The sequence below is a fragment of the Meles meles genome, chromosome 1 (assembly GCF_922984935.1).
Source record: "Meles meles chromosome 1, mMelMel3.1 paternal haplotype, whole genome shotgun sequence".
NCBI lineage: Eukaryota > Metazoa > Chordata > Mammalia > Carnivora > Mustelidae > Meles > Meles meles.
The window spans coordinates 30,694,856-30,719,669 of record NC_060066.1 but is presented as its reverse complement, the minus strand read 5'-3'; the positions used below and the strand labels follow the sequence as shown (position 1 = coordinate 30,719,669).

The 24,814-nt window shown below is 36.9% G+C and overlaps 1 protein-coding gene across 1 annotated transcript in view; it reads right to left on the bottom strand.

The window, feature by feature from the left end:
* RSPO2 (R-spondin 2) overlaps positions 1-24,814 on the bottom strand; it is a 158,047-nt gene that overhangs the window by 68,381 nt on the left and 64,852 nt on the right. Inside the window, exon 3 of the mRNA XM_045998210.1 lies at positions 5,847-6,035. Coding sequence (XP_045854166.1) covers positions 5,847-6,035 — 189 coding nt within the window. The remainder of the gene's footprint in view (positions 1-5,846; positions 6,036-24,814) is intronic.

The following is a 24,814-nucleotide window of genomic DNA, read 5'->3' as shown; positions in this document are numbered from 1 at the left end:
GATACTGGTAGCAGTCCTCAAGCTTTAATAATCAAAATGTCTTCAAGCTTTACCCAATGTCCCCCAAGGCAGAAATCAGGCCTGGCAGAGAATCACTGCTCTATACCATAAGCAACTCAAGGGAAGAAACTAACTATGATTCCTCATTATTGTATCTCCAGGTATCTAGTACAAAAGTCAGCACATAGTAGGTGTTCAGTAAATGCATGTAAGAGCTACAATCCTGACTTCTAGTACCACAGAGTAGTTTTAATTCTTTTCACAATGTATGTAAAAGTATATATATTTTTATGGCTTTCTTCATTCAACATTACATTGTGAGATTTATCTATGTTGCTATATGTTGTGGTAGTTCATTTCCACTTTAATTCATGTTTTTTCCAATGTTCTACTATTTGGACATTTGGGTTATTTCCAATTTACAGTTGATATGGGTAATGTCATCATGAATACTCTTTTTTTTTTAAGATTTATTTATTGGACAGAGAGAGATCACAAATAGGCAGAGAGGCAGGCAGAGAGAGAGAAGGGGAAGCAGGTTCCCCGCAGAGCAGAGAGCCCGATGCAGGGCTCGATCTCAGGACCCTGAGATCATGACCTGTGCTGAAGGCAGAGGCTTAACCCACTGAGCCACCCAGGTGCCCCATGAATATTCTTTTATATTTGTTTTTGTTACAGGTCAAGATGGTAGTTTTGTTGGAGGAGGAGAGAGGGGAGTAACTGGAAAGGAAGAACACGAGTGTTCTTGGGGGGGGGGGGGTAACAGTCCTCTTGACCTGTATTAGTGATTGCCAGTGTGTGTCCACTTTATGATAATTCACCGAACTCTCCATTCATCTTGAATGTAGAGTTCTTGTGATTTTTCATTAAAATTTTTTTTTAATCAACAAGAATGAGACAGTTTTGTGAATAGAGGGGCAAAAAGCCAGCGATTCTGATAAATACTGTACAATGCAAATATTCATGTGAAAAATAAATGAACCCATTGAAGAAAAGCATATTAAACAGAAAATGCATTTTTGTACTTTTTTGTCAATAGAACCCATTGTTAATAAGATGCAAGGGAAAAGGTCTACTATTTAGGATGCTACCTGGTACAACTTTCTAGAAGGCCACTTAACAACATATATATCCAAAGTTTACAAAATACGTAATATGGTTACATGTAAACCTATCTCAGAAAAGCTGGAAAATTGTTTAAAGCTTTGCTTATTATGCAAATAAATCAGACAACTGTATAAAACTACATGTGTGTATGTAAGAGGGACTGGATGAGGCTATTCTTCATATGACTGCTTATATTAGTGGAAAACTAAAGACAAATTGTAATAGGTAATTAAATATATTAGGATATATCCATTCAGTAGGATATGTGCAGCCATATTTAATGACATTAACAAAATGTTCATAATCCAAAGTTAAAGCAAGTCACAAAACAGAACAATGATACATTTGTAAGGGGAGAAAGACATAAATACATATAGAAACAAATGGTTGAGAATAGAAGCCAAAATGTTAACCTTTGTTATCTTTGAGTATTTTTTTATTTTTGCCTTTGGCTTTTAAGTTCTATGTGCCAAGTTTTCTACATGGAATATTTATAACAAAGGAATAAAGCTTTTTCATGTAAATGATGTAAATGAGTTTATCAATAAATGAGGAAAAAATATGAGAGAAATATCACCTAACAGAATCAGAGATTATGGTGGCTCTTAACTGTCCATTCATGTATGTATTTTTCATAATATGCTTCAAATGGCTAGTGAATTGGTTTTCACAAGCCTGTCTTATTTTATAAGCTCCACACTACGTGCACCAAGAAGCCAAACCTAGCCACTTCCTAGAGCAAGTCTTCCTAGAGCAAGTCTTCCTTCAGAAGAAGGATGTTGTTTTGCAACTGAACTATTACTCCAATGGTTAGAAAACAGATGAGCAAGTTTCATTTCTAGGAATTTTTGTCAAGCTACTGTTGCTTGAAGTATACTTTTCTTCTCTACGATAGAACAAGAATCTCTTAAGAAAGTGAGTAGGATTTCAATTTCCAAGTCTGTGAGAGCTTTTCCAATTTAACTCTGCCTCTCGCCTCTGAATAGAATACAAACAATGGAATATATACAAAGTACGGGGTTGGGGGGAGCGGAGCAAATCATTCGTATGAAAGAACCACAGCTGTCCAAAGTCATACTGAGAATTAAATAATTTTCCACTTTCACTTTGATTCACAGGAGACTTGTTAATAAGCCCTTCCTGCTTGTACCAGAGAAGTCGTGATTTCCTCTAGGTCAGTAAAGTGCCAACATTGATTGTGTTCACTTACAGTAAGTAAAACCAGAGCAAACCCATTCATTCTCACTTGTAAATTCACTTTTCAAGGCTGATTTACAGTCACTGCTCTCCTTTCTAAGAAAATGGGTAAACTGAGCCAAAGATGTGTCTGTGAACCCTTGCCTAGACAGATCTCCAAAGACACTATGCAGTAATGTTGAGGGGACTACCCGTACCAGTTTGCCTGGGACAGTCCCAGTTTATACCAGTGTCCCTGAATAGTTATTAATAGCCACCCCTTTGACTCATCAGCATCCTAGGGTTGAGTAATGCATTATATAGCCAGCCTACCATCCATACACAGGATGTATAATGCTAGGCTTAGAACTTGGAATAACTGCCTGGAGCCATCTACACTCTAACCTCCTCTTTCTTGTGAATGGGTAGTGTGGAATAAAAAATGCACCAAAGATTCACAGACTCAGATCCCATAACACACCCACCTCAACCAGGTGGTCTAAAGCAATCTGAATAGAAATCCATTTCAAGGTAGACCTAGCCTTCCATGAAAGTTAAAAAAAAAAAATTAAATAAAAAAAAAAGAAAGTTAAAAAATTATGGGAGACACTTTCTTAGACAGCTCCCAAATCACACAACTTAAGGACAAGGTACGTATTTGCAAAAATTAGCCAGCCTGTTGATACATGTTGGGAGTTCTGTCTCTGTAATTATTAATCCAAGCAATTCCATGAGGACAAGTAGATCTGAATTTCCTCTGAGCCTATCTATTTCTATCTCTGCTGATGGCAAAACTACTATTCACCTTGAAACCTTAGGATCAAAGCTGATGCTCTCTTTTCACTCTCTGAAATTAGTTACTAAGTCCCACTGATACTATTATTTAAAGCTCTGGAATTCATTAACCACAAACCTTTCATCAGAACATGATTTCTAACCTGCAGTTATTATAGGAGACTTCCTCTCTTTCCTATCCTTCTCCAACTCATCTCCCCCACTGCTGCTACAATCATCCTGAACAAAGCAACCTCTGCAGTCTTCCCCTGCTCAAAACCTGTAGGTATTATCCAGACTCCTTGGCCTAGAAGTCAAGACCTTTCTCAGTTCTCAGTTCCAACCACCCCTCTTACTAAGCACACAGGACTCAATGGTTCTCATCTAGGCATAGTATTTCTTCTCTAGGAGGTGTTCAAAAATGAAGACATTTTTACTTGTCTCAGTGACTTGCGGGCACAAAGGACATTTCATAGGCAGGGACTGAGGACCCTAAGTGTTCAACAACATAGATTAAACTGCCTTGTCAAAATAGCATTAGCTCCTAGATGAGACTTCTTGCTCCCAAGCACAGTATTTTTAGGTATGTGTGGTTCCTTCTTTCTAGAATCTGTTAGTTCTGCCTCCTTCCAAAATAATATTGTCTTTGGATGATTCCATTCAAACTCTCTTCTTATCTAAATAATTTGGGTAATTTCATTACCATGTACACAGTAGTAATGGGAGATGATTAACTTACTCCCATAACACACTGCTTGCCTGCTGACATAGCCTAGTGTATTGAATTAAGGTTAAACTTCTTACCCATTCAGTATTTCACTCCATGTCATTTTTTTTTCCTTATCCCCTCTATGCCCTAACATTTAAGCTCCTTAAAGAAAGGGATGTTTCGAATTGCTAAGGAAATGTTGAAAAACAAAAACAAAACTGGCGGCATCACGTTACCTGATTTCAAGCTTTACTATAAAGCTGTGATCACCAAGACAGTGTGGTACTAGCATAAAAACAGACACATAGACCAGTGGAACAGAGTAGAGAGCCCAGATATGGACCCTCAACTCTATGGTCAAATAATCTTCAACAAAACAGGAAAAAATATACAATGGAAAAAAGACAGTCTCTTCAATAAATGGTGCTGGGAAAATTGGACAGCTATATGTAAAACAATGAAACTTGACCATTCTCTTACACTGTACACAAAGATAAACTCGAAATGGATAAAAGACCTCAACGTGAGACAGGAATCCATCAGAATCCTAGAGGAGAACATAGGCAGTAACCTCTTCGATATCAGCCACAGCAACTCCTTTCAAGATATGTCTCCAAAGGCAAAGGAAACAAAAGCAAAAATGAACTTTTGGGACTTCATCAAGATCAAAAGCTTCTGCACAGTAAAGGAAACAGTCAACAAAACAAAAAGGCAACACATGAAATGGGAGAAGATATTTGCAAATGACAGTACAGACAAAAGGTTGATATCCAGGATCTATAAAGAACTTCTCAAATTCAACACACACAAAACAGCTAATCATATCAAAAAATGGGCAGAAGATATGAACAGACACTTCTCCAATGAAGACATACAAATGGCTATCAGACACATGAAAAAATGCTCATCATCACTAGCCATCAGGGAGATTCAAATTAAAACCACACTGAGATATTACCTTACACCAGTTAGAATGGCCAAAATTAGCAAGACAGGAAACAACGTGTGTTGGAGAGGTTGTGGAGAAAAGGGAACCCTCTTACACTGTTGGTGGGAATGCAAGTTGGTGCAGCCACTTTGGAGAACAGTGTGGAGATTCCTCAAGAAATTAAAAATAGAGCTTCCCTATGACCCTGCAATTGCACTGCTGGGTATTTACCCCAAAGATACAGATGTAGTGAAAAGAAGGGCCATCTGTACCCCAATGTTTATAGCAGCAATAGCCACGGTCACCAAACTGTGGAAAGAACCAAGATGCCCTTCAATGGACGAATGGATAAGGAAGATGTGGTCCATATACACGATGGAGTATTATGCCTCCATCAGGAAGGATGAATACCCAACTTTTGTAGCAACATGGACGGGACTGAAGAGATTATGCTGAGTTACATCTTTTATTAGTAATGGTGCTTTATAGAACCCTGAATGTATGAAATTCTAGATTAGACTAAACAAGGGATTATAAACTCAGATTTAAAAAAAATAAATAAGGCAAAAGAGGCCACAGACACTGTAGTGAAGTAGTGAGAATGTTCCCAATAGAAAGATATTTAAATTCCTTGGGGATTTTTTTGGGGGGGAGGGGAGAGTGTTACATATGCTTTACAAAGTTCTGCTAACAAGCTTGTGTTTGAGATGTTTGTTATGTGAAAAACACTTAAATAATATTTTTTAAAGTGTGTGTGCAATATCCTCTTTTTAAAGATTTTATTTATTTATTTGACAGAGAGAAATCATAAGTAGGCAGAGATGCAGGCAAAGAGAGGGGGGAAGCAAGGCTCCCTGCTGAGCAAAGCGCCCAATGCAGGGCTCAATCCCAAGACCCCGAGATCATGACCTGAGACAAAGGCAGAGGCTTAACCGCTGAGCCACCCAGGTGCCCCTAAAAGTGTGGGTGCAATATAATTCTAGACAAAAGATAAAAATGTTCTTATCCTACCCCACTGAAGTTTTAACCTTAGACTATTTCTGTAGCATATTAAAAAAACAAAACCAAACTTTTTTTTTCCACTCAAAATTTGAAACTTAGTTCCCCTAAGTTGCATAAACAGTAAATAATAGACAAAAATCAACTGCTCACTTGCACATCTGTTCATATCTGGGGCTCGGTGTCCATAGTAACCGGATGGACAGGAATGCAGGCACTCTCCATACTGGCGCATGCCTTCTCTTCGAAGAAAGAAGAACAACTTCTGTTGACATCGGCTGCACCCATTGTCCTTTGAACAAGACAAACAACCCTTGCAAATGGGATTTGATACATAACTAGCTGTAAGAGAAAAACACAAAACACATGTTCAAATAGGAGTACGATCAAGATGTCAGGTCAATATAACATGGTGAGCAAACAAGTGTTTCTTATCCTACTCAAATCGCATAGAAATGCTAAATATTCCCCCACTCCACACCCCCAAAAAAGTTAATACACAACCAAACTTAGAAACAAAGAGGAAAGTCAGAGTTTGAGCTGAAACTGAATGGCTCACAGAGATGTTAGACCAGACAGAGGCAGACGGCATGGCAGGGTCTTAAATGCAGACCAAGAAATATGCATTTGAAGACCAGACCCTTGGGTCTCTTCATGGAGACTGGAGTTGTGAGGGCTGTTTGCACATGAAATGAATACTAGAAGCTCCCACCCCAATTTACCAGAGATGAAGATTTCAACCACAGATTAGAGGCATAGGTTGGATGAGCAGGTAGAGAGAAAATATAATCCATGAGACACAAGAAACCCAAATTTGCAATACATCCAAGTATGAGATCCAAGTTCAAAGTATCAGTGTAGAATCAAATCATTAAATCAAGATTCTAATATAAAAACATCAATCCATGAAAACCTGCAAAGAAAAAAATATGAAACTACCCTAAAGAAATGTTCTACAATCCTGAGACCTGAAACTTACATGGAAGGCCACCTTCACATCAAAATGAACCAATCACAGGGACAAGCAAACCTCCAAGAGGAAGAATCACCAGCCTTAGAGAGACAGATCTCATACCTAAAGAGTCAGAAATAATAGAACAATCTGAAAGAGTCTTAAAAGTGATTATCTTCGGAATACTTAAAAGAGATAAAGTAAGGACTAGAAATCACAAGGGAAGAGGCAGTATCACCTAATGACTGTGCAATTAGAAAGAAAAGAAAATTCCAAAACTGAAAAAAAAAATCTATGAACAATTGAATAGAAGACAGGTATTTAACTAGAAAACAGGTTTAAATAACTGTAACACCAAACACAATAAAGATGAAAATGTGGAAAAGGTAAGAAGCATGTAAAAAGAAAATGAAAAAGTTTTAATACATGATTATTAAGTGCTACAGAGTAAAAAAAAAATAGAGAGCATGAGTAAGACATAATAAGACATAATATCCAAAGAGATCATATCAGAAGAGATATAATAGAGATAAAACAGAGATATAATCAGAAAGAGATGAATTCTTTAGATGAAAACTTCAGAGATCTGAGTAGAACAGTAAAAACAAGTCTGCATCTGAACACAGCATATTTGTACTAAAGAATGAAGACAAACCAGAGAGAAACAGATCACCTAGAAAGGAATTTTTATCTCTAGCAGACATCTCATCAGAAATAATGTCTGTCAGAAGGTGGAATATTACCTGCAACCTGCTAAGGGAAAATGATCAAACTATAATTCTACAAGTAACTAAGTGATAGTAAAAGAAAGAGGGCAAAATAAAGATATTTCCCGCCAAAATAAAGGCAAGGAAATTATTAATCACTCACCAAAAGAATAAACTGCATACATCAGGGAAAATAAAATGGAACTCAAAGAAGTAGAATGTAATAAGCAACAGTGATCAAATATGAGAAATATGTTGGTATGCCTATGAAAAGTTATCAGTTTTTAAGAATCAACTTCCAAAATTTAAAAATAATACATATTTTATATTTAACAGCAGTAACATGGAAGACTCAAGGAGGGAAACAAAGGCAAAGCATTCAAAGTTTTGAGTGAGGAGACCAATATAGATGAAACTTCCTTAAGTTACATGTACTTGTTAAAATTCTCGGTAGCAACCACAGAAACAATAATGTATCACTTCTAACCCCATGACAACCACAGATGTAGTTAATGTATAAAACAGGAGTAGGAGGTAAACATCCAAATGTCTGTGACCAGGAGAATGGATAAATTACGATGTATTTTAATGATAAAATAATTAAACTACTGGCACATACATGAAAAGGAATGAAACTTACAGACATTATACTGAACAAAGGAAATCAGACACACACACACACACACACACACACACACACACGCACGTGCGCACACACTTTGTATAATTCTATTTAATTGATGTCAGGAATGTGTGAAGCTTATCTGTGGTGACTGAAATTAGAACATTAAATGCTTCTGAGGGTTTGGGACTGACTGGAAAGGGGTACGCAGGAATTTTTGGCAGGTGTGTTTGTTGCCTTAAATTATCACAATGTGGTGGCTTACACAACAGGATTTCATTCTCTCAGTTCTGTGGACTGAAGTCTGAAATCAAGGGGTCTGCAGGGCCATGTGTCCTCTGACAGTCCTAGGGAAGACACCTTCTCTCTGGCCCCAAGTGTTTCTTACCTTGTGGGAGTGTATCTCCCATCTGACTCCATCTTCTCTATGTATCTCTGTGTGCCCTTTCTGCCTCTCAAAGACTCGGTCCTTGCATTTAGGGCTCACCTCAATCCAGTAGGATCTCCTATCCATCCTTACCTTAATTTCATTTGCAAAGTCCCTATTTTCAAACAAGGTCATACTCTGAGGCTCTAAGTGGACATGAGCGGAAACAGGTGTAAGGTGTGCAGACCCTAGTTAACCCACTGTAGATGGTGATGGAAATGCTCTAACCTTAACGAGATATTGGATATACAACATATATATTCACAAAACTTATCAAGCCGTGCATTTTTAAAATAAGTAATCTGCATAATTTATAAGCAAATTGTATCTGAATTTAAAAAAAAATGGGTAGGAAGGCCATACTCTAACTTCAGGATAATGTAACTGTTGCTTGTAATTACATACCTTTCGAAGATTCCACAAATTATATTGGATGCTCACCCATATGATACGCTTTACTTTTATGGTTTGTGTTTCATTTGAAATAACAGAAATATCTATTTGAAGTACAAGGTGGGATAATACTAAATAAATGTTGAAACAGAATCTGAAAATGGATATATGAGCCTTATGGAGTTTACTACTTCTAATGATAAAAAGAGTAATTTCAAGAAAATACTGTTTCCAGCCCTGGCATAAAATTAATGATATAATCTGACATCCCAATATAATTTCTAAAGTATGAAAACTCATTTAGCTTTCAGTTAATATTTATGACCTTGATTGGTATAATGATAACAAGATATATTAAGTCACACAGACTTAATTTTATTAAGCTAACCCACAGAAGAAAGAAATTAGAGAATAGAAGACTCAGCAATTTATTGAAACACTTAGCTTTGAGGCCACATCCTATTTGCCCTATATATAATTTTTCTGCCTATAAAATCAGTATCAAACCCTAAGTATTCAGACTAGCAGCTACATAACAAAGAACACTGTATACCACAACTTTCCTTACAATGATTCAACCACCAATATATTTACAGCTACTGTAGCACATCTATATAGCTTTTAGTCCCACAAGATGCTTTCCCTGCTTCTCCTGGGCTCTCTCCCACAACCCTGATTGGATCTTATACCTTTTCTTGTAAGGAGATCCCAAAACAGGAGTTTGGCTCCTTTTAGAAAGTTAAAACAAAAAAACCACCAAGGCACTCAGACCCAGGAATTAGAGCCAAGACTGTTCTTTGATTTGGTCTTTAACATCCACTTCTTGGTGGCACCTGGGTGGCTCAGTGGGTTAAAGCCTCTGCTTTCAGTTCACGACATGATCCCAGGGTCCTGAGTTCAAGCCCCACATCTGGCTCTATGCTTAGCAGGAAGCCTGCTTCCTCTTCCTCCCCTCTCTCTCTCTGCCTGCCTCTCTGCCTACTTGTGATCTCTGTCTGTCAAATAAATAAATAAAATTATTTTTTAAAAATATTTTTAAAAAATTCACTTCTTCCTGGCTATCCCAGGACTCTGTTCTATCAACTGTTCAATGGTTTTTACCTGTCTGCTGAATCCATTTCATGGACATTCTCCTGCTTGCAAACGTATTGATGCTTCCCAAAACAGTTCCTTATTTACTACCATATTTTCTAAAATCTGAAACTCTGAATGAAAAAAAAGAATCAATACAGATGAAAAATTACTTCCTCAGATATAATTCCTAATAAAATTTTGGGAGACCACTTTCTAAACACGTATACATACATGTATATGTAACATAATTGGTATTTTTGACAACTGGCCATACTTTGCATGTATCATAACTTGCCCAATTTCTGTCAAGTGGTGAGCTTCAGTGCCAATTCTATCTTCTGCCTCAATTTACTCTGACCACCCATTCCATTATCCCCAACACTACTTTTTCTGAAGATCGCAACCAGTTTTCTAATCCTTATTTCAAACTCTCATTCTTGGTTTCTGGTCCTCACAACTCCCGTAGCCGGGGTCATTTCAGAACATTTTATTCCTCCTCTGGCTTCCATGATAATGTCTCCTCCTATACTGTTAGTTCCAACTCTCACTTTTCTGCTTTCCACTAAATTCTCTCATAACTCAGGCCCTTATTTCTTCTCACTAAGGTGATTACGATGCCCCCAATCCCTTACCCACCTCTCTCTTTTTCACTGCACACTCTGGTGTTGGGTTGACTTTACTGATTTTATGCCCATTGTAGGACTTCAGTTACACTTTATTCTGACATGATAACATTGATTTATAAAGCATTTTCATTATCAATGAAAATAAGCCTATACGATTTATAATTGCCCCAGCTGCCTTCTAAAGAGATTCTATGCTGACATTATTTTTGGTGTCCTGAGCAGGGTGTAAGGAATAGGTAAGTTTCAAAAACTGGGATACAGCTCGACTTCTCTGTGTAAAAAAGGGGCTAAAATTGGGAAGAGGGTGGGTAGGGTACAAAGACCTGGGTGAGAGGAAGAGAGCTGGAGTCCTTGGAAACTGTATGATGGACAAAATGGCTTTGGCATGGAGGAGCCGCGACTAGGGAAAACTCGTTTTAATATTTTCAGGGTTGCCTAAGAACATAACCCCCTTTAAGCACAAAGACCCTCTGGTGTAATACTTGGGAAGCAACTGATGTCTCTCATGAAAGAGCAAGCCTTAAAGAGGAGCAACCAGGGGGCAAAGGTGAGGGCAGAGGTTGTTGGCTGGGGTTGCCTCCGTGGGAGCCCCACATGACAGCACCCCTTGCAGCAGGTCCGTGAGGGGTCGGCTGGCTGCCTTCTGCTCTTCAATTTAACTACAGATTTGAAGAATTCTATGAAGGTTATCCAAATCCCAAATTAGCTTCATCAGTAAAGACAGGATCTGGAAGAGTTACATACATAGCAGAATGGTTTAAAAGGCTCTCTGTCATCATAAGGAAAACTGACGCTGTACTTTTAGTTCCAAAGTGAAACCAAGAGTTCTTTATCACCATAAATCACACTCTGTGGTCACAGGTATGGAGAAGAGAGAATTACAGAACTAAGAGGATCAACATAAGTTAAAGATTTTTTGTTTTGTTTTGATGTATCAGAAGCTAACTTTCATCTTGACCAGGAAGATCTCAGAGTCAACAAATTGTGCTCCACATTTTTTTTAAAGGTTTTCTTAAAATCATTAAAAGCTAGGTCTTATTTACATGAACCTTGACTGACTTAATTGGAAATGAATCAGGGAATACTTATCTTAGTCCAATCAGATATCTTTATAAACCTACAAATGAGGAATTCTCTTAAAGTAAAAATGATGTGAGCCACATCTAAACTAAGTGCTCTTCCCATCCCCCAATCTTCTCTAGCCATTGATAATTCTTGTCAACACTGAAGGACAAGAGCACATGTAATTTTTTGCAATGTGAAGCTTCATGTCCCAAATCTCAAGTAGACTTTTAAGTAACCACTGTCCAGTGTCAACTTCCTAGTGCTAAGTTATAAATCAATAGCTTAATTCAACACGAACTCCTTCATCCATTATATGATGACTATACCAAGCTCAGTATCTAAAGCCAGGCAAAAATGGAGTTTTAAACATGATTTTAGTAATTTATTTGGTTAGGATCTTAATAAGTTAAATGGCTCTGCCTATTGCTATGAGATTTAATTCAAGTGTGCAGGTGAATAAACAGATCTTAATTCCCAGCTTTGATGACCATGTTTATTTGCTCTCTCTGTAAGCTTCAACTTTTCCAACTCTAAAGCCTGCTGAGATCCAGAGCCTCATCATTCCAACCAAAATACTTTTTCTAAATCTAGACCCACCCCAAATTCTAAAGATTAAATATATCACATAAAACATTAAAAATCTTCAAAAAGGTGTTGGCAGTAGTATCAACACAAATCTACACATACCTCCTTGACACAGAAAGGAACAAGTGGATATAGAGAACAAGAAAAATTATCAGGCAGAACCCAAGTAAGAATACCTATATTACTAACAAGTATATAAAGAGATTACAAACAGCATAAATACTATTTCTTAATTCTGGTTATTTGTGTTCTTCTTAAATTGCAAGTTCTTTTATGAATCATGGTATTTTAAGTTTGATCTTTTGTTAAATTAAATCCAGTTATTCACATTTTATCCCATAGTGCCTTTTATGTAGGTGTTGAATGCCCATCTGTTTCTAATATTCTCCTAACACTTTTAAAAAGTGTTCCCCTGTTTCGGGATTTAGTCCTTGCCAAGCAAGAAGAAATCTAAATTCCTTCTTGGTGAAGGCATCCATTCCTGACAAAAGGTACAAATTTTGAATTCTAAAATAATGGGACTGAACAATGGACTGTTGGCTCCCTAGCCTCACTCCGTATTTGCTGGTTAAGAGTTCAAAAGTTTTCTAAAGATAAACAATTACTATCAACTTCATTGAACAAACTTATGGCACCGATAATGAGAAACCTGCCTCTTGTATTGTATACAGATCTAGCTGGGCATAGATCCTCCCACGGGAGGCTTGGCAGCATTAGGAGAAAAATCCTTTAATCATGGGTACTATACCAAGCTCAAACCCAACTAAGCGCTCAAGGTCATGAATTTAGGAGTTACAAAAGATTTCACCAAGATGAAAAAGGACTATCTCAGGGTACTTAGTTTTATGGCAAGTTGTGAATATTCATAGAAAATAATATCATGGAACATGTAATCTGATCTTTGATGTAAAGACAAGTAATTTTAATACTCTAGATGATTATAGTTCTCATGCCTTAGAATGAAAACAGATGTTAAAATTAACAATGTGAATAAAGCTTAGACAGAGATAAATTTCTAAAATGTCCACTTAACATGAATTTATTCTAGAAAAGACTTTGAGAATAAAAGGCAAACTTCTACCAAAAATTCCAAAATTCTATAATCTCTAGAATTAAACCACATTTCTCCGAATACCTGTGTCTCTTATGACTTCTTTAATAGATAACATTTTTAAGTAAAAGGCTTAAAAAATGAACTTCCTGAACTACTAGCTTTGGGAAATCCATATTAACTGGCTACCTAAAAGTTTGATAATTATTTGGTAATTAATAATTCTGTTTTACCCACCTAAAATGGATAATTAAGAATGAAAGACTCACTAGGATTTTATCTCTACCAATAATTCTTAGGAAAATAATATTTCTAAAAATTTATAAGGCCACACCCAAATATGGAAATCATCTTTAGAGACAAGTATTTTAATCATGTTAGGATTAAAGGTCTTTAATGAGATGATCTTGCTTCTCTTACAAAAGTACATATCTCACTGTACCAAAACTCAATGCTACCAGGAGACTTTAAAATATGGAGGAAGAGAGCTAAACAGAGTCACAGATTTATATTAACACATAAAGTGCTAATAACTTGGGGGGAAAATGAAGAAAATGACCACAGTTATAATCTCATTACTCGTCAGTGCCACTGGAGCCACAATCCTCCTAAATTGGGACCTCAGAAGGACATTTACTACCACAGTTAACTGTGGCCATAGTGTGGTTCACTGGGCAGGAATTTCCCTCCCCCCACCCCAATGGAGCAAGGAAGGAGAAATCCTCTATGATGCATGTGTCATGCATGCTTTAAGTGGGACGACTAAGATGTCACAGGGAAGCCCAGAACAGTCAGTAAATGGGGGTCAAGGAAAGACGATGAACCAAGACACAGTTGCAAAATACATGTGGAGCCTTACATGGGTGTGTCTGAGAGCACAACAAACCTATCTGGAACTTCACAAGCCACAGACATCATTAGCAGTTAAAACAGTCTGCCCAAAGCGGAGGATTGAGCTACTCAGGTAGAACAGAAAAATTCCAAAAGAATTAAATAGAATTTAAAAATTCTCCAAAAACATGTTTCCAAAATGGTCATGAATAAATACCCTAAGTAAAAAGACAAGTCACACATATGGGGGAGAAAAAAGCAGCTATGTATATATAGACCTGGATAAAAAAAAAAAATCATAAGCCCTCGATTTAGCATATGCAATTCCCCAAATGAAATATTTCCCATAATTGAAGCAAAGCCTGTAAGAATTATTCCTTTTTGGGGAACCTGGGTGGCTCAGATGGTTGGGCGTCGCCTTCAGCTCAGGTCATGATCTCCAGGTCCTGGGATTAAGCCCAGTATAGGGCTCCCAGCTGGCTCACTGGGGACCCTGCTTCTCCCTTTCCCTCTTCCTCTCCCCCTACTTGTGTGCTCTCTGTCTCTCAAATGAATAAATAAATCATTAAAAAAAAGAACTATTCCTTTTCACTCCCTAAAACTCTGACTCATCATAATGTATATCCCTATACTAGATGTTAATTCTGACAGATAATGGGGGGAGGGGATGTACAATTAAGGCCCAGAATATACTCATCACAAAACTTAGCCACTACAGTGGACAGATACCGCCACCAGAATCACAAGCTCTTCAGCTTCTACTACTGCTAACACCAAGAACTTAAATGAGTTGATGAAATCAGAGAAAAATGGAAGATGGTTTGAGATTGCTCATTTTTTCAAAGACACATGATGTTTTTGAAACAAGGGAAATCATATGTTGTATAAAATAAGCCACCTGCTTGAATCTGTGAGAGGAAAAAAAAAAACCCATGCTCTATAAAATGATTCTCATGCTAAAAGAAAAGCAAGCTTGAAGTTAGAATGTGTGCAGTCCTATAAGCTAGAAACTGCTGTGTAGCACAGATTACTCATGCCAAGTGTTGGCTTGGGCTTTCACGACATACTTAAGCAACGCCATGGAAATGTTGACAGACTGTTGGTGCTAATGGTAACTCCAACAAGAGATCTAAGTATATACATTTATGAAGATTGTGAAACCACCACTCTTACAGGCTTCCATGTTTACATAAGAAGATAATCCAATTATTTAAATAGAGAAAAACAAACTGCTCACAAACAGAGCCAGAATTTTATTCCATAAAGTACTTTAGTACATCTTATATTAACACTATTTCAAAATAGTTTTGCATACTTCATAAGTACTGTAAATGCCATAGTATCTGACCTAATTTCCTGTAGAAAAATCTCCCCCACTCTGACTATACATAAATTAAATTGTTTTTAAAAAGGGGAGGAGAGGTAGGATGAAGTCTACTTAATATATGTTCCCATTCTCATCATATATGAGTAATGCTTCATATACTATCTGCATCCTAGAATAGAAACTAGTTTGGTAACTTCTGCTTATTCCACTTTTAATTTAAAACAATAATTGGAAAGCAAACTGGATGGCTCATTTGGTGTCATAAACACAGCCCTCAAGAAGAATCTGTGTCATAACTAACCAGATTAAAGACTCCATGTGTTTTAAATGTGGAAACTTCCATGGGTCATACCACTATGTTTTAAATTTGAGAATGAACACTCTATTAACTACACTGTCCTGGAGAAAGGTTTCTTCAAACAAAGATAATAAAATTTTTTTAAGTTTCATTAATGAAAAACACACTAGCAAACCCTTAGGGTTGACAAACATTATGCAATAATTATTTAAGACTTCACTGTGATGCAAAAAAAAAAAAAAAAGTGAAAGCTTTATTATATTCAATGTAGGTCACTCTTGGTAAAAACCACATTCATGAACAAAAATCTGAATGATTCACTACTTAATCTCCAGACCTACATAAGATATAGTTCTGAATTATTAAATTGTCTGCATTTAGGATTTATAAACAGTCTATTTTAAAATACTTTGTCAACATGCCTCCCAGCAGTCCTTACCTTAGACCCAGTTTGAAATCTATCTGGTTCACCAGTCTTTTATTCCAGGAAAGTTCTGTCTATTCAGAACATGAAGCAAGCAACAAAAAAGAGGAAAGTCAAAATGGGGGGAAAGGACATGGTATGTGATAAATTGTAGGCTACATGCTTTCATACTTTTTGAAAGTCATGCTTATTACTCATAATTTCTGTTTATCAAAGCGAATAAACAGATCAGAGGGTTTAAGAAACCTTTCCAAGGTCATAGAATTTGTTAGTGACAAATCTGAATCCAGCTCTCTCAAAAGCCATGCTTTTTCTTTCCCCATTAAGAGATACATGTACAGCACCTAGGAGAAAAAAATGCATGATAGCATGGATTGAAACAGAGTTCTTTCAAATTAGGCTATACCCTTGTAATTGCTTACTGTACCTTTGCTCTGTTTTTAGCTTCATCAAAATAACCAAAGTTTCTTTTGATGATTAGTCACTAAGACCACTATATTAAGTCTTTCCTAATATATCTGAGAACATATTAGATCTCATAAAACAACAAAATTAAGATGTCATCTACAGAAACATTTCAGAGGGACACTGTTGATACAATGAAAAGGATAACGGGGAAACTGATTTACAGGTTTCTTCTGGCAGAGGTTAGAGGATCTTCAGAATTACAAATGGAAAGTATTTGTTTGGGCATACAGAAAAAGGCCAGCACTTTTTCAATAGGGATCTCTACTTGACAAGTTCAAAGGAAAAAAAAAAAAAAAAAAACTTACCCAAACCATACAATTTCCTGCAAATGGGCCACTCCCCTTACCGACTTTGAAGACAGATGCTCTCCTGGCGAGGGGGCCTTTGAAGTAACAGAACAGGCATACCTGTGTAATTAGAAAGGCTGGGGATGCCACTCAAATGATCAAAACTAGACTTTAAGGATGTGCTGAAGTGGAGAGATATGGACTAATATTCTGACACAGAAAAGAAATTTCTGTTCTAGATGGATGTGCCACTGCTCTCTGACCATAGTTCTCCAAAACTCCAGGCCTTGAAAGCCAAAAGCAAATTGCCTATTAATGGAAAACTGTAAAGAATGTTTGGTCACTCTCAAGGTGGCAAAACTATATATGTATGTGTTTAGAGACATAGATATACGTATAGCCCCAGACATGAATAAATACACACATATATACATATATATATACACACACATATGTGTACACACACACACACACAGATATGCATATACATTTTCTGAACCATTTGAGTACAAGTAGCAGACATTATACTCTTTTATCTCTACATTTTCTCAGCATTCAGTATGTATTTCCAAAAGCAAAGACATTGTCTTGTATCAGCCATATCAATACAATACTATTTTCTAATTCATAGTCTATACTCAATTATTCCATAATGTCCTTTGTATCTATTTTTCCCCTAGAATAGAATTCCATCCAAGTTTATGCAACACATTAGGTTTTCATCTCTTTAACCTCCTTTAATCTGGAACAGTTCCTCTTTCATGAGCTTGCATTTTGGAAAATAGGTTAGTTATTATAGAATGTTTATTTGGGGGGCACCTGGGTGGCTCAGTGGGTTAAGCCTCTGTCTTCAATTCAGGTCATGATCTCGGGGTCCTGGGATCGAGCCCCACATCAGGCTCTCTGATCAGCAGGGAGACTGCTTCCCCCTCTCTCTGCCTCCCTCTCTGCCTACTTGTGATCTCTCTCTCTGTCAAATAAATAAATAAAATTAAAAAAAAAAAAGAATGTTTATTTGGGTTTGTCTGATACTCCCTCATGATTGGCCACACAGTCTTGGGATAATGTATGAAGTGGTGTTATGTCCTTTCTCGTGCATGCCAAGTGGTACCTGATGAATTTGGTTGTATTACTCACAACATTAACCTTGATACCTTAAGATGGTGTTTCCCAGGTTTTTACACTGCAAAGTTACTATTTTCCCCTCTATAGTAATTTTTGGAAAAAATACAATAACTTGGATAAATATCCTGTTTTTTCATACAAATCCACACACTAGTTATGGTATCAATTTTTTTAAAAAAGATTTTATTTGTTTGACAGAGATCACAAGTAGAGAGGCAGGCGGGGGGTTGGGAGGGAGAAGCAGCCTCCCCACCAAGCAGAGAGCCTGATGCAGGGCTCAATCCCAGGACCCCAAGATCACGACCCGAGCTGAAGGCAGAGGCCCAACCCACTGAGCCATCCAGGAGCCCCCAGTGTTTCATTCTTGCCTAAATCAACTCTCATTCTTATGGCTCTCAAAGGTGATTTTCTAACTCCGTCATTCCTTCTCCACCGATTAGGGTGTATTCGATTGTTAGGAGGAGCTTGCCCTTCTCCTGCAATTGTTTCTCTGCTTGTATCAGTAGGGAATCATGGATTTTACTCAGTGGACTATCATTTGTTAACTATATTTAACGCTCATCTTATTTTAGATTTGTTCAATATGAGCTCTTCAAGAAGGTGCTGTAGTTTTAAAATTGAGTTTTATTTGCATTACACCAAGTATTTGTGGGTAGAGGGGAAGATTAATTTACTCTGGTAGAGTTAAAAAACAGTGATAATAGGAGCTGGGTGTTAAAGAGAAAGCAGAAGTTTGCACACCAGAGGAGAAGATCCCAAAAAGAGGGAGTCAAGTATGTGCCAGATGTATGCACAGGGCTGGGGAATGCAAGGAAAAAAATGTTTAATAGGTTTGATAAATCTTGGCTTATTTTATTCACAATTTATCTTTCAGCCAACAGCAAAAAATAACAAAAGAAGCCACTCAGGACTTAACTTGGACTCAAGGAAAATTGTGTGGAGAACACAGGAAGTAGGATGTTACTATGGAGTTTATAACAGTAGAATACAGAAACTGTGACTCTAGAAATATAATTGAAGACTTTAAGAAGGTCGTTTTTGGCTTTTTGGTATTTTTTTTTTAAGTTTGAAAGGAAACAAGTTTAGATTTGCAGCCAATTTTTCTAAATTAGAATAGGTGTTAAGAAGGTATTTTTCAAAAAAGAAATGTACTGGGGCATCTGGGTGACTTAGTTGGTTAAGCATCTGACTCGATTTCAGCTCAGGTCTTGATCTTATGGTCGTGAGTTTGAGCCCCACATTGGGCTCCACAGTGGGCATGGAGCCTACTAAAAAAATAAAATAAAATAAAAAAAATAAAAATCTACTTATATAACTCCAAAGGGGGGAAAATTACTAATGTTCTATAAATTCAATATGGTTTTATAGCAAGCTCTCTGGTAATTTCAAACATTTTAAGCAACATGTACAAAAGGATACATGGATACATTAAGGAAAAAATAATCAAAAAAGAAATGTAAAGGCAGCAAAAGTTGGATTTATGATAATTTTTTAAAGCAAAATTAATGGAAAGGAAAAGTTAACCCAACTATTAAGATATGGGTAATATTACATGAAAGAGATAGACAAATTTTTATTTTCTGCTTTCATTTTTGTAATAGTTAAAGCCCTTCAAAGTGAAGGAAAATCAAGTATGACTTAAATATTGAAATACAAGACAGGCAGGAGGATGTTAATGAATTATTATATCCTTAAGTATTGAGAAATTGGGGATGCCTGTGTGGCTCAGTGGGTTAAGCCTCTGCCTTCGGTTCAGGTCATGAACTCAGGGTCCTGGGATCGAGCCCCACATCGGCCTCTCTGCTCAGCAGGGAGCCTACTCCCCCACACCCCTGCCCCAGCCAACCTCTCTGCACTACTTGTGATCTCTGTGTCAAATAAATAAATAAAATCGTAAAAAAAAAAAAAGTATTGAGAATTTGGTTCCTGAATATTGTTGTTGTTTGGTTTTGTTTTTGTTTTTTAAACACAGAGCGAGCATGCAGGCAGGGAGAGGGACAGAGTAAGAAGGAGAGAGAGAATCATAAGCAGGTTTCATGCCCAGGGCAGAGACACAGGGCTCAATCTCATTACCCAGAGCATGACCTGAACCAAAATTCAACCAACTGAGTACCCAGGTACTCCTGAAATAGGAATTTAAAGAAGAGAGATGGATAAATGTTAGATTTTCAGTAAGTTGGAAACCTGAACTTCAAAATCTCCAAATTCTAGAATAGACTTTAGGACAAAAGGGTTGTAAACACTTATAATTTAAAACAATTATTATAAACATCTATGCTGGTATTTATAAGTCACTAAAAGTAAGTCCTATCAAAACTAACCTCATCATTAAAAAAAAAACATAATTATCCCTTTCTTTCCTAATTATATCATTACCTCTATGCACACAAAGATCTATGGATAGAGGAAAAAGTATGGAAATGCACACATACACATTTTTGATAAATTATTTGAAAGTAAGTTACAAGCATAACAATACTTCACATGAAATTTAGCATACACTTTCTGAGAATAAGAACATTCTCTTATGTAATCACAATAATACAATAGGTCCATTGTAAAACCTCAGAAATTTAACATGGGTAAAGTAATATTACTAGTATGCTGTCTATATCATATTTCCTCAGCTATTCCAAAACTGTTCTGTTTTTCCCCCTCTATCCAGAAACTAATCAAAGAGGTGGCTCAGTCAGTTGAGCACCTGCCTTTGGCTCAGGTCAAGTTCTCAGCGTCCTGGAATCGAACCCCCATAGCAGAGAGTCTGCTTCTCCTTCTCCCTCTGATCTCTCTCACTTTTGTGCTCTCTCGAATAAAGTCTTGAGAGGAAAAGAAAGAAAGAAAGAAAGAAACCAGCCAAAGACCATGAACTTGGTTTCTCTCCTTAGTCCTTTCAATTAGGAATACTTCATCCACTAGTCTTCATCTTTCTAGACATTGAGATCTTTTAGAGTCTAGCCCAGTTGTCTCATACAATATCTTACAATCTTGCATTTGAATGACTGTGCCACATAATTAGATTTACCATTTTGCCATCATTAATATAATAATTTAATTCAGGCAAGGATCTTTACCATCCTAACACCATTATGTGAAAGTTCATTGGGAAAAATTTTGCCCAGAAGGTTACTTAATTCCAAAGGGGGAAGTATGCTTTTATTTCACAAGAAGACCAGAGCACACCTAGTTAAAACTTGCCTCCTTCAGGCCAGGGACCAAACACTGCCCACAACAGACAAAGAAAGCTTCTACAGACATATGGTCTGAGGAATAAAGTGGCCAGGACAAAACAGCAGAGTGCATGCAGCACACACTGGAGATGCTCCCTGAAGTGCTGGGCTCTTGGAACAGTGGACACAACACTGCAGGGCACCACAAGACCTCTTCTTTGTAAGTTCATTATCCTCAACAATAAGAGATGCAGCTGACTTTCCTAACACAGAGAAATAGGCATAGGGACTTAGACAAAATAAGATAGAAGAATTTGTCCCAAGTGAAAGAACAGGACAAGGCCATAGCCAAAGATCTAAATGAAACAGATATAAATAACATACCTGATAGAGAAATTAAAGTAATGATTATAAAGATACTCACTGGACTGGAGAAAAGGATGGAGGACATCAGTGAGACTCTTAACAGATAAGGAATAACACAGCACAGATAAAGGGTTCAATAACTAAAATGAGAAACACACTTGATGGAATGAACAGCAGGCTGAAGAAGAGGAGGAACAAATTCACCTAGAAAACAGAGTAATGGAGAGTAATCAAGCTGAACAAGAAAGAGAAAAAAGAATTAGACAAAACAAAAAGAGACTTAAAGGATCTCAGTGATTCCATCAAGCATAATAACATTCACATGACAGGAGTCCAAGAAGAAGAGAAAAGGGGGCAGAAAATTTATTTGAAGAAATAATAGTTGAAAACTTCCCTAATTTGGAATAAGGAAACACATCCAAACTCAGGAAGCACAGAGAATCTCCAGAAAAATCAACCAAAGCATATACACACCAAGATATAATTAAAATGGAAAAATAGAGTGATAAAGAAGAAATATTAATAGCCAAATAACAGTTACATATGTGGGAAACCCCATAATGCTATCACATAATTTTTCAGCAGAAACTTTCCAAGCCAGAAGGGAGTAGCATGATACATACAAGGTGCTGAATGGGAAATAGGTGCAGCCAAGAATACTCTATCCAGTAAAGCTATCATTCAGAAGAGAAGGAGAGATAAGGAGTTCCTCAGACAAACAAAAGCTAAAGGAGTTCATGACCTCTAAACCAACCCTACATGAAAAGTTAAAGGGGACTCTTAGAATGGAAAGGGAAAGACAGTAAGAGAAAGAAAAGTAGGAAGCACAAAAACCAGTAAAAATAAGTATATCTCTAAAACTCAGTCAAGAGACTCACAAAATTAAAGAATGTAAAGTATGACACCATATACCCAAAATGTGTAGGGGAAAGGAGTAAAAAATGGGTTCAAACTTAAGCTTAAGGATAATAGAAAAGCTACAAAAAAAACCCCACAAAAAAGTAACAAAATGGCAATAAACAGAAACCTATTAATAACTACTTTTAATGTAAATGAACTAAATGCTCCATTCAAAAGAGAAAGGATGACAGAATGGATTAAAAATCCAAGACCCATCTATATGTTGCCTACAAGAAACACTGTTGAGACCTAAAGACCCTTGCAGATTGAAAGTGAAGGGATGGAGAAACATCTATTAGGCAAATGGAAGTGTAAAGAAAGCCAGGGTAGCGATACTTAGTAGCAGACTAAGTAGTTTGTTTGTTTGCTTTTGGAGGGAGGCAGGGGCAGAAGGAGAGGGAGAATGAGAATTTTGAGCAGGCACCACACTGGGCTTGATTGTGACCCGAACTGAAATCAAGAATCTGATGCCTAACCAAAGGAGCCACCCAGGTGCCCCAGCAAAGTAGACTTTAAAACAGAGACTATATAGGGCGCCTGGGTGGCTCAGTGGATTAAGCCGCTGCCTTCGGCTCAGGTCATGATCTCAGGGTCTTGGGATCGAGCCCCACATCGGGGTCCCTGCTCCGCGGGGAGCCTGCTTTCTCCTCTCTCTCTGCCTGCCTCTCTGCCTACTTGTGATCTCTCTCTCTGTCAAATAAATGAATAAAATCTTTAAAAAAAAAAAACAAAAAAAAAAAACAAAAACAGAGACTATAACAAGAAACAAAGAAGGACACTATGAAATAATAATGGGACAATCCAACAAGCTATAAAAATTATAAATATTTATGGACCCAATATGAGAGCAACCAAATACATACAATAGGTAATAACATAAAGGAACTAATTGATAATACAATAATAGCAGTGGACTTGAACACCCCACTTACACCAATAGATCATCAAAACAGAAAAACAAGGAAACAATGGTTTTCACACAGAACCAGATGGATTCAACAGATATATTCAGAACATTTCATCCTAAAACAGCAGAATACACATTATTTTCAAGTGCACATGAACATGCTCCAGAATAGATCACATATTAGGCCACAAAACACACCTTGACAAATTCAAAAAGATCTAAGTCATACCGTGCATCTTTTCTGAACGCAACATCATGAAACTACAAGTCAACCACAGGAAAAAATTCTGGAAAGACCACAAATACGTGGAGGTTAAATAACATGTTACTAAACAACAAATGGGTCAACTGGGAAATAAAATCAGAAAATACATGGAAACAAATAAAAATAAAAATACAATGATTCAAAACCTCTGGGATGCAGCAACAGCTGTTCTAAGAGGGAACTTTATAGCAATACAGGCCTTCTTCAAGAAACAAGAAAAATCTCAAACAACCTAACCTTACTCCTAAAAGAGCTAGAAAAAGAACAAAATATAAAACCTGCAGAAGGAAGGAAATAAATATTAGAGCAGAAATGATATAGAAACTAGAAAAATAGAATATGTCATTGAAACAAGGAACTAGTTAAAACAAACAAACAAACAAAAAGCCCCAAAATTGATAAACCTCTAGCCAGATTTTTCAAAAGAGAGAGAGAGAGAGAGAGAGAAAGGATTCAAAATTACAAACGAGAAATGAGAAATAACAACCACAGAACTACAAACAATTATAAGAAAATATTAAGAACTATATACCGACAAATTGGACAACCCAGAATAGATGAGTAAATTCCTAGAAGCATTCAACCTACCAAAACTGAAAGGAAGAAACAGAAAATATGAACAGACCAATTACCATCAAATAAACTCCCCAAAAAGAAAAGTCCAGGCCCAGATGGCACCACAGGTGAATTCTACCCAACATTTAAAGGAATTAATACCTATTCTATTCAAACTATTCCAAAAACTAGGACAGAAACTTCCAATTCATTATATGAGATCAACATTGCCCTGAAAACAAAACCAAATAAAGACTACAAAAAAGGAGAACTAAAGACCAGTATCTCTGATGAATGTAGATGCAAAAATCCTCAACAAAATATTAGCAGATTAAATTCAACAATACCTGAAAAAAATCATTCACCATGATGAAGTGTGATTTATTCCCAAGTTGCAAGGATTGTTCTATATTTGCAAGTCAATCAGTGTGATACGCCACATTAATAAAATAAAGGATAAGAACAATATGATCATTTCAATAGATGCGGAAAAAGCATTTGACAAAGCACAGCATCCACTCATGATAAAAACACTCAACAAAGTAGGGTTAGAGGGAACATAGCAAAGGCCATATATGAAAAACCCACAGCTAACATCAGATTCAATGGGGAAAAACCAAGAGCTTTTCTCCCAAGGTCAGGAATAAGACAAGGATATTCACTCTCACCACTGTTATTTAACATACTATTGAAAGTCCC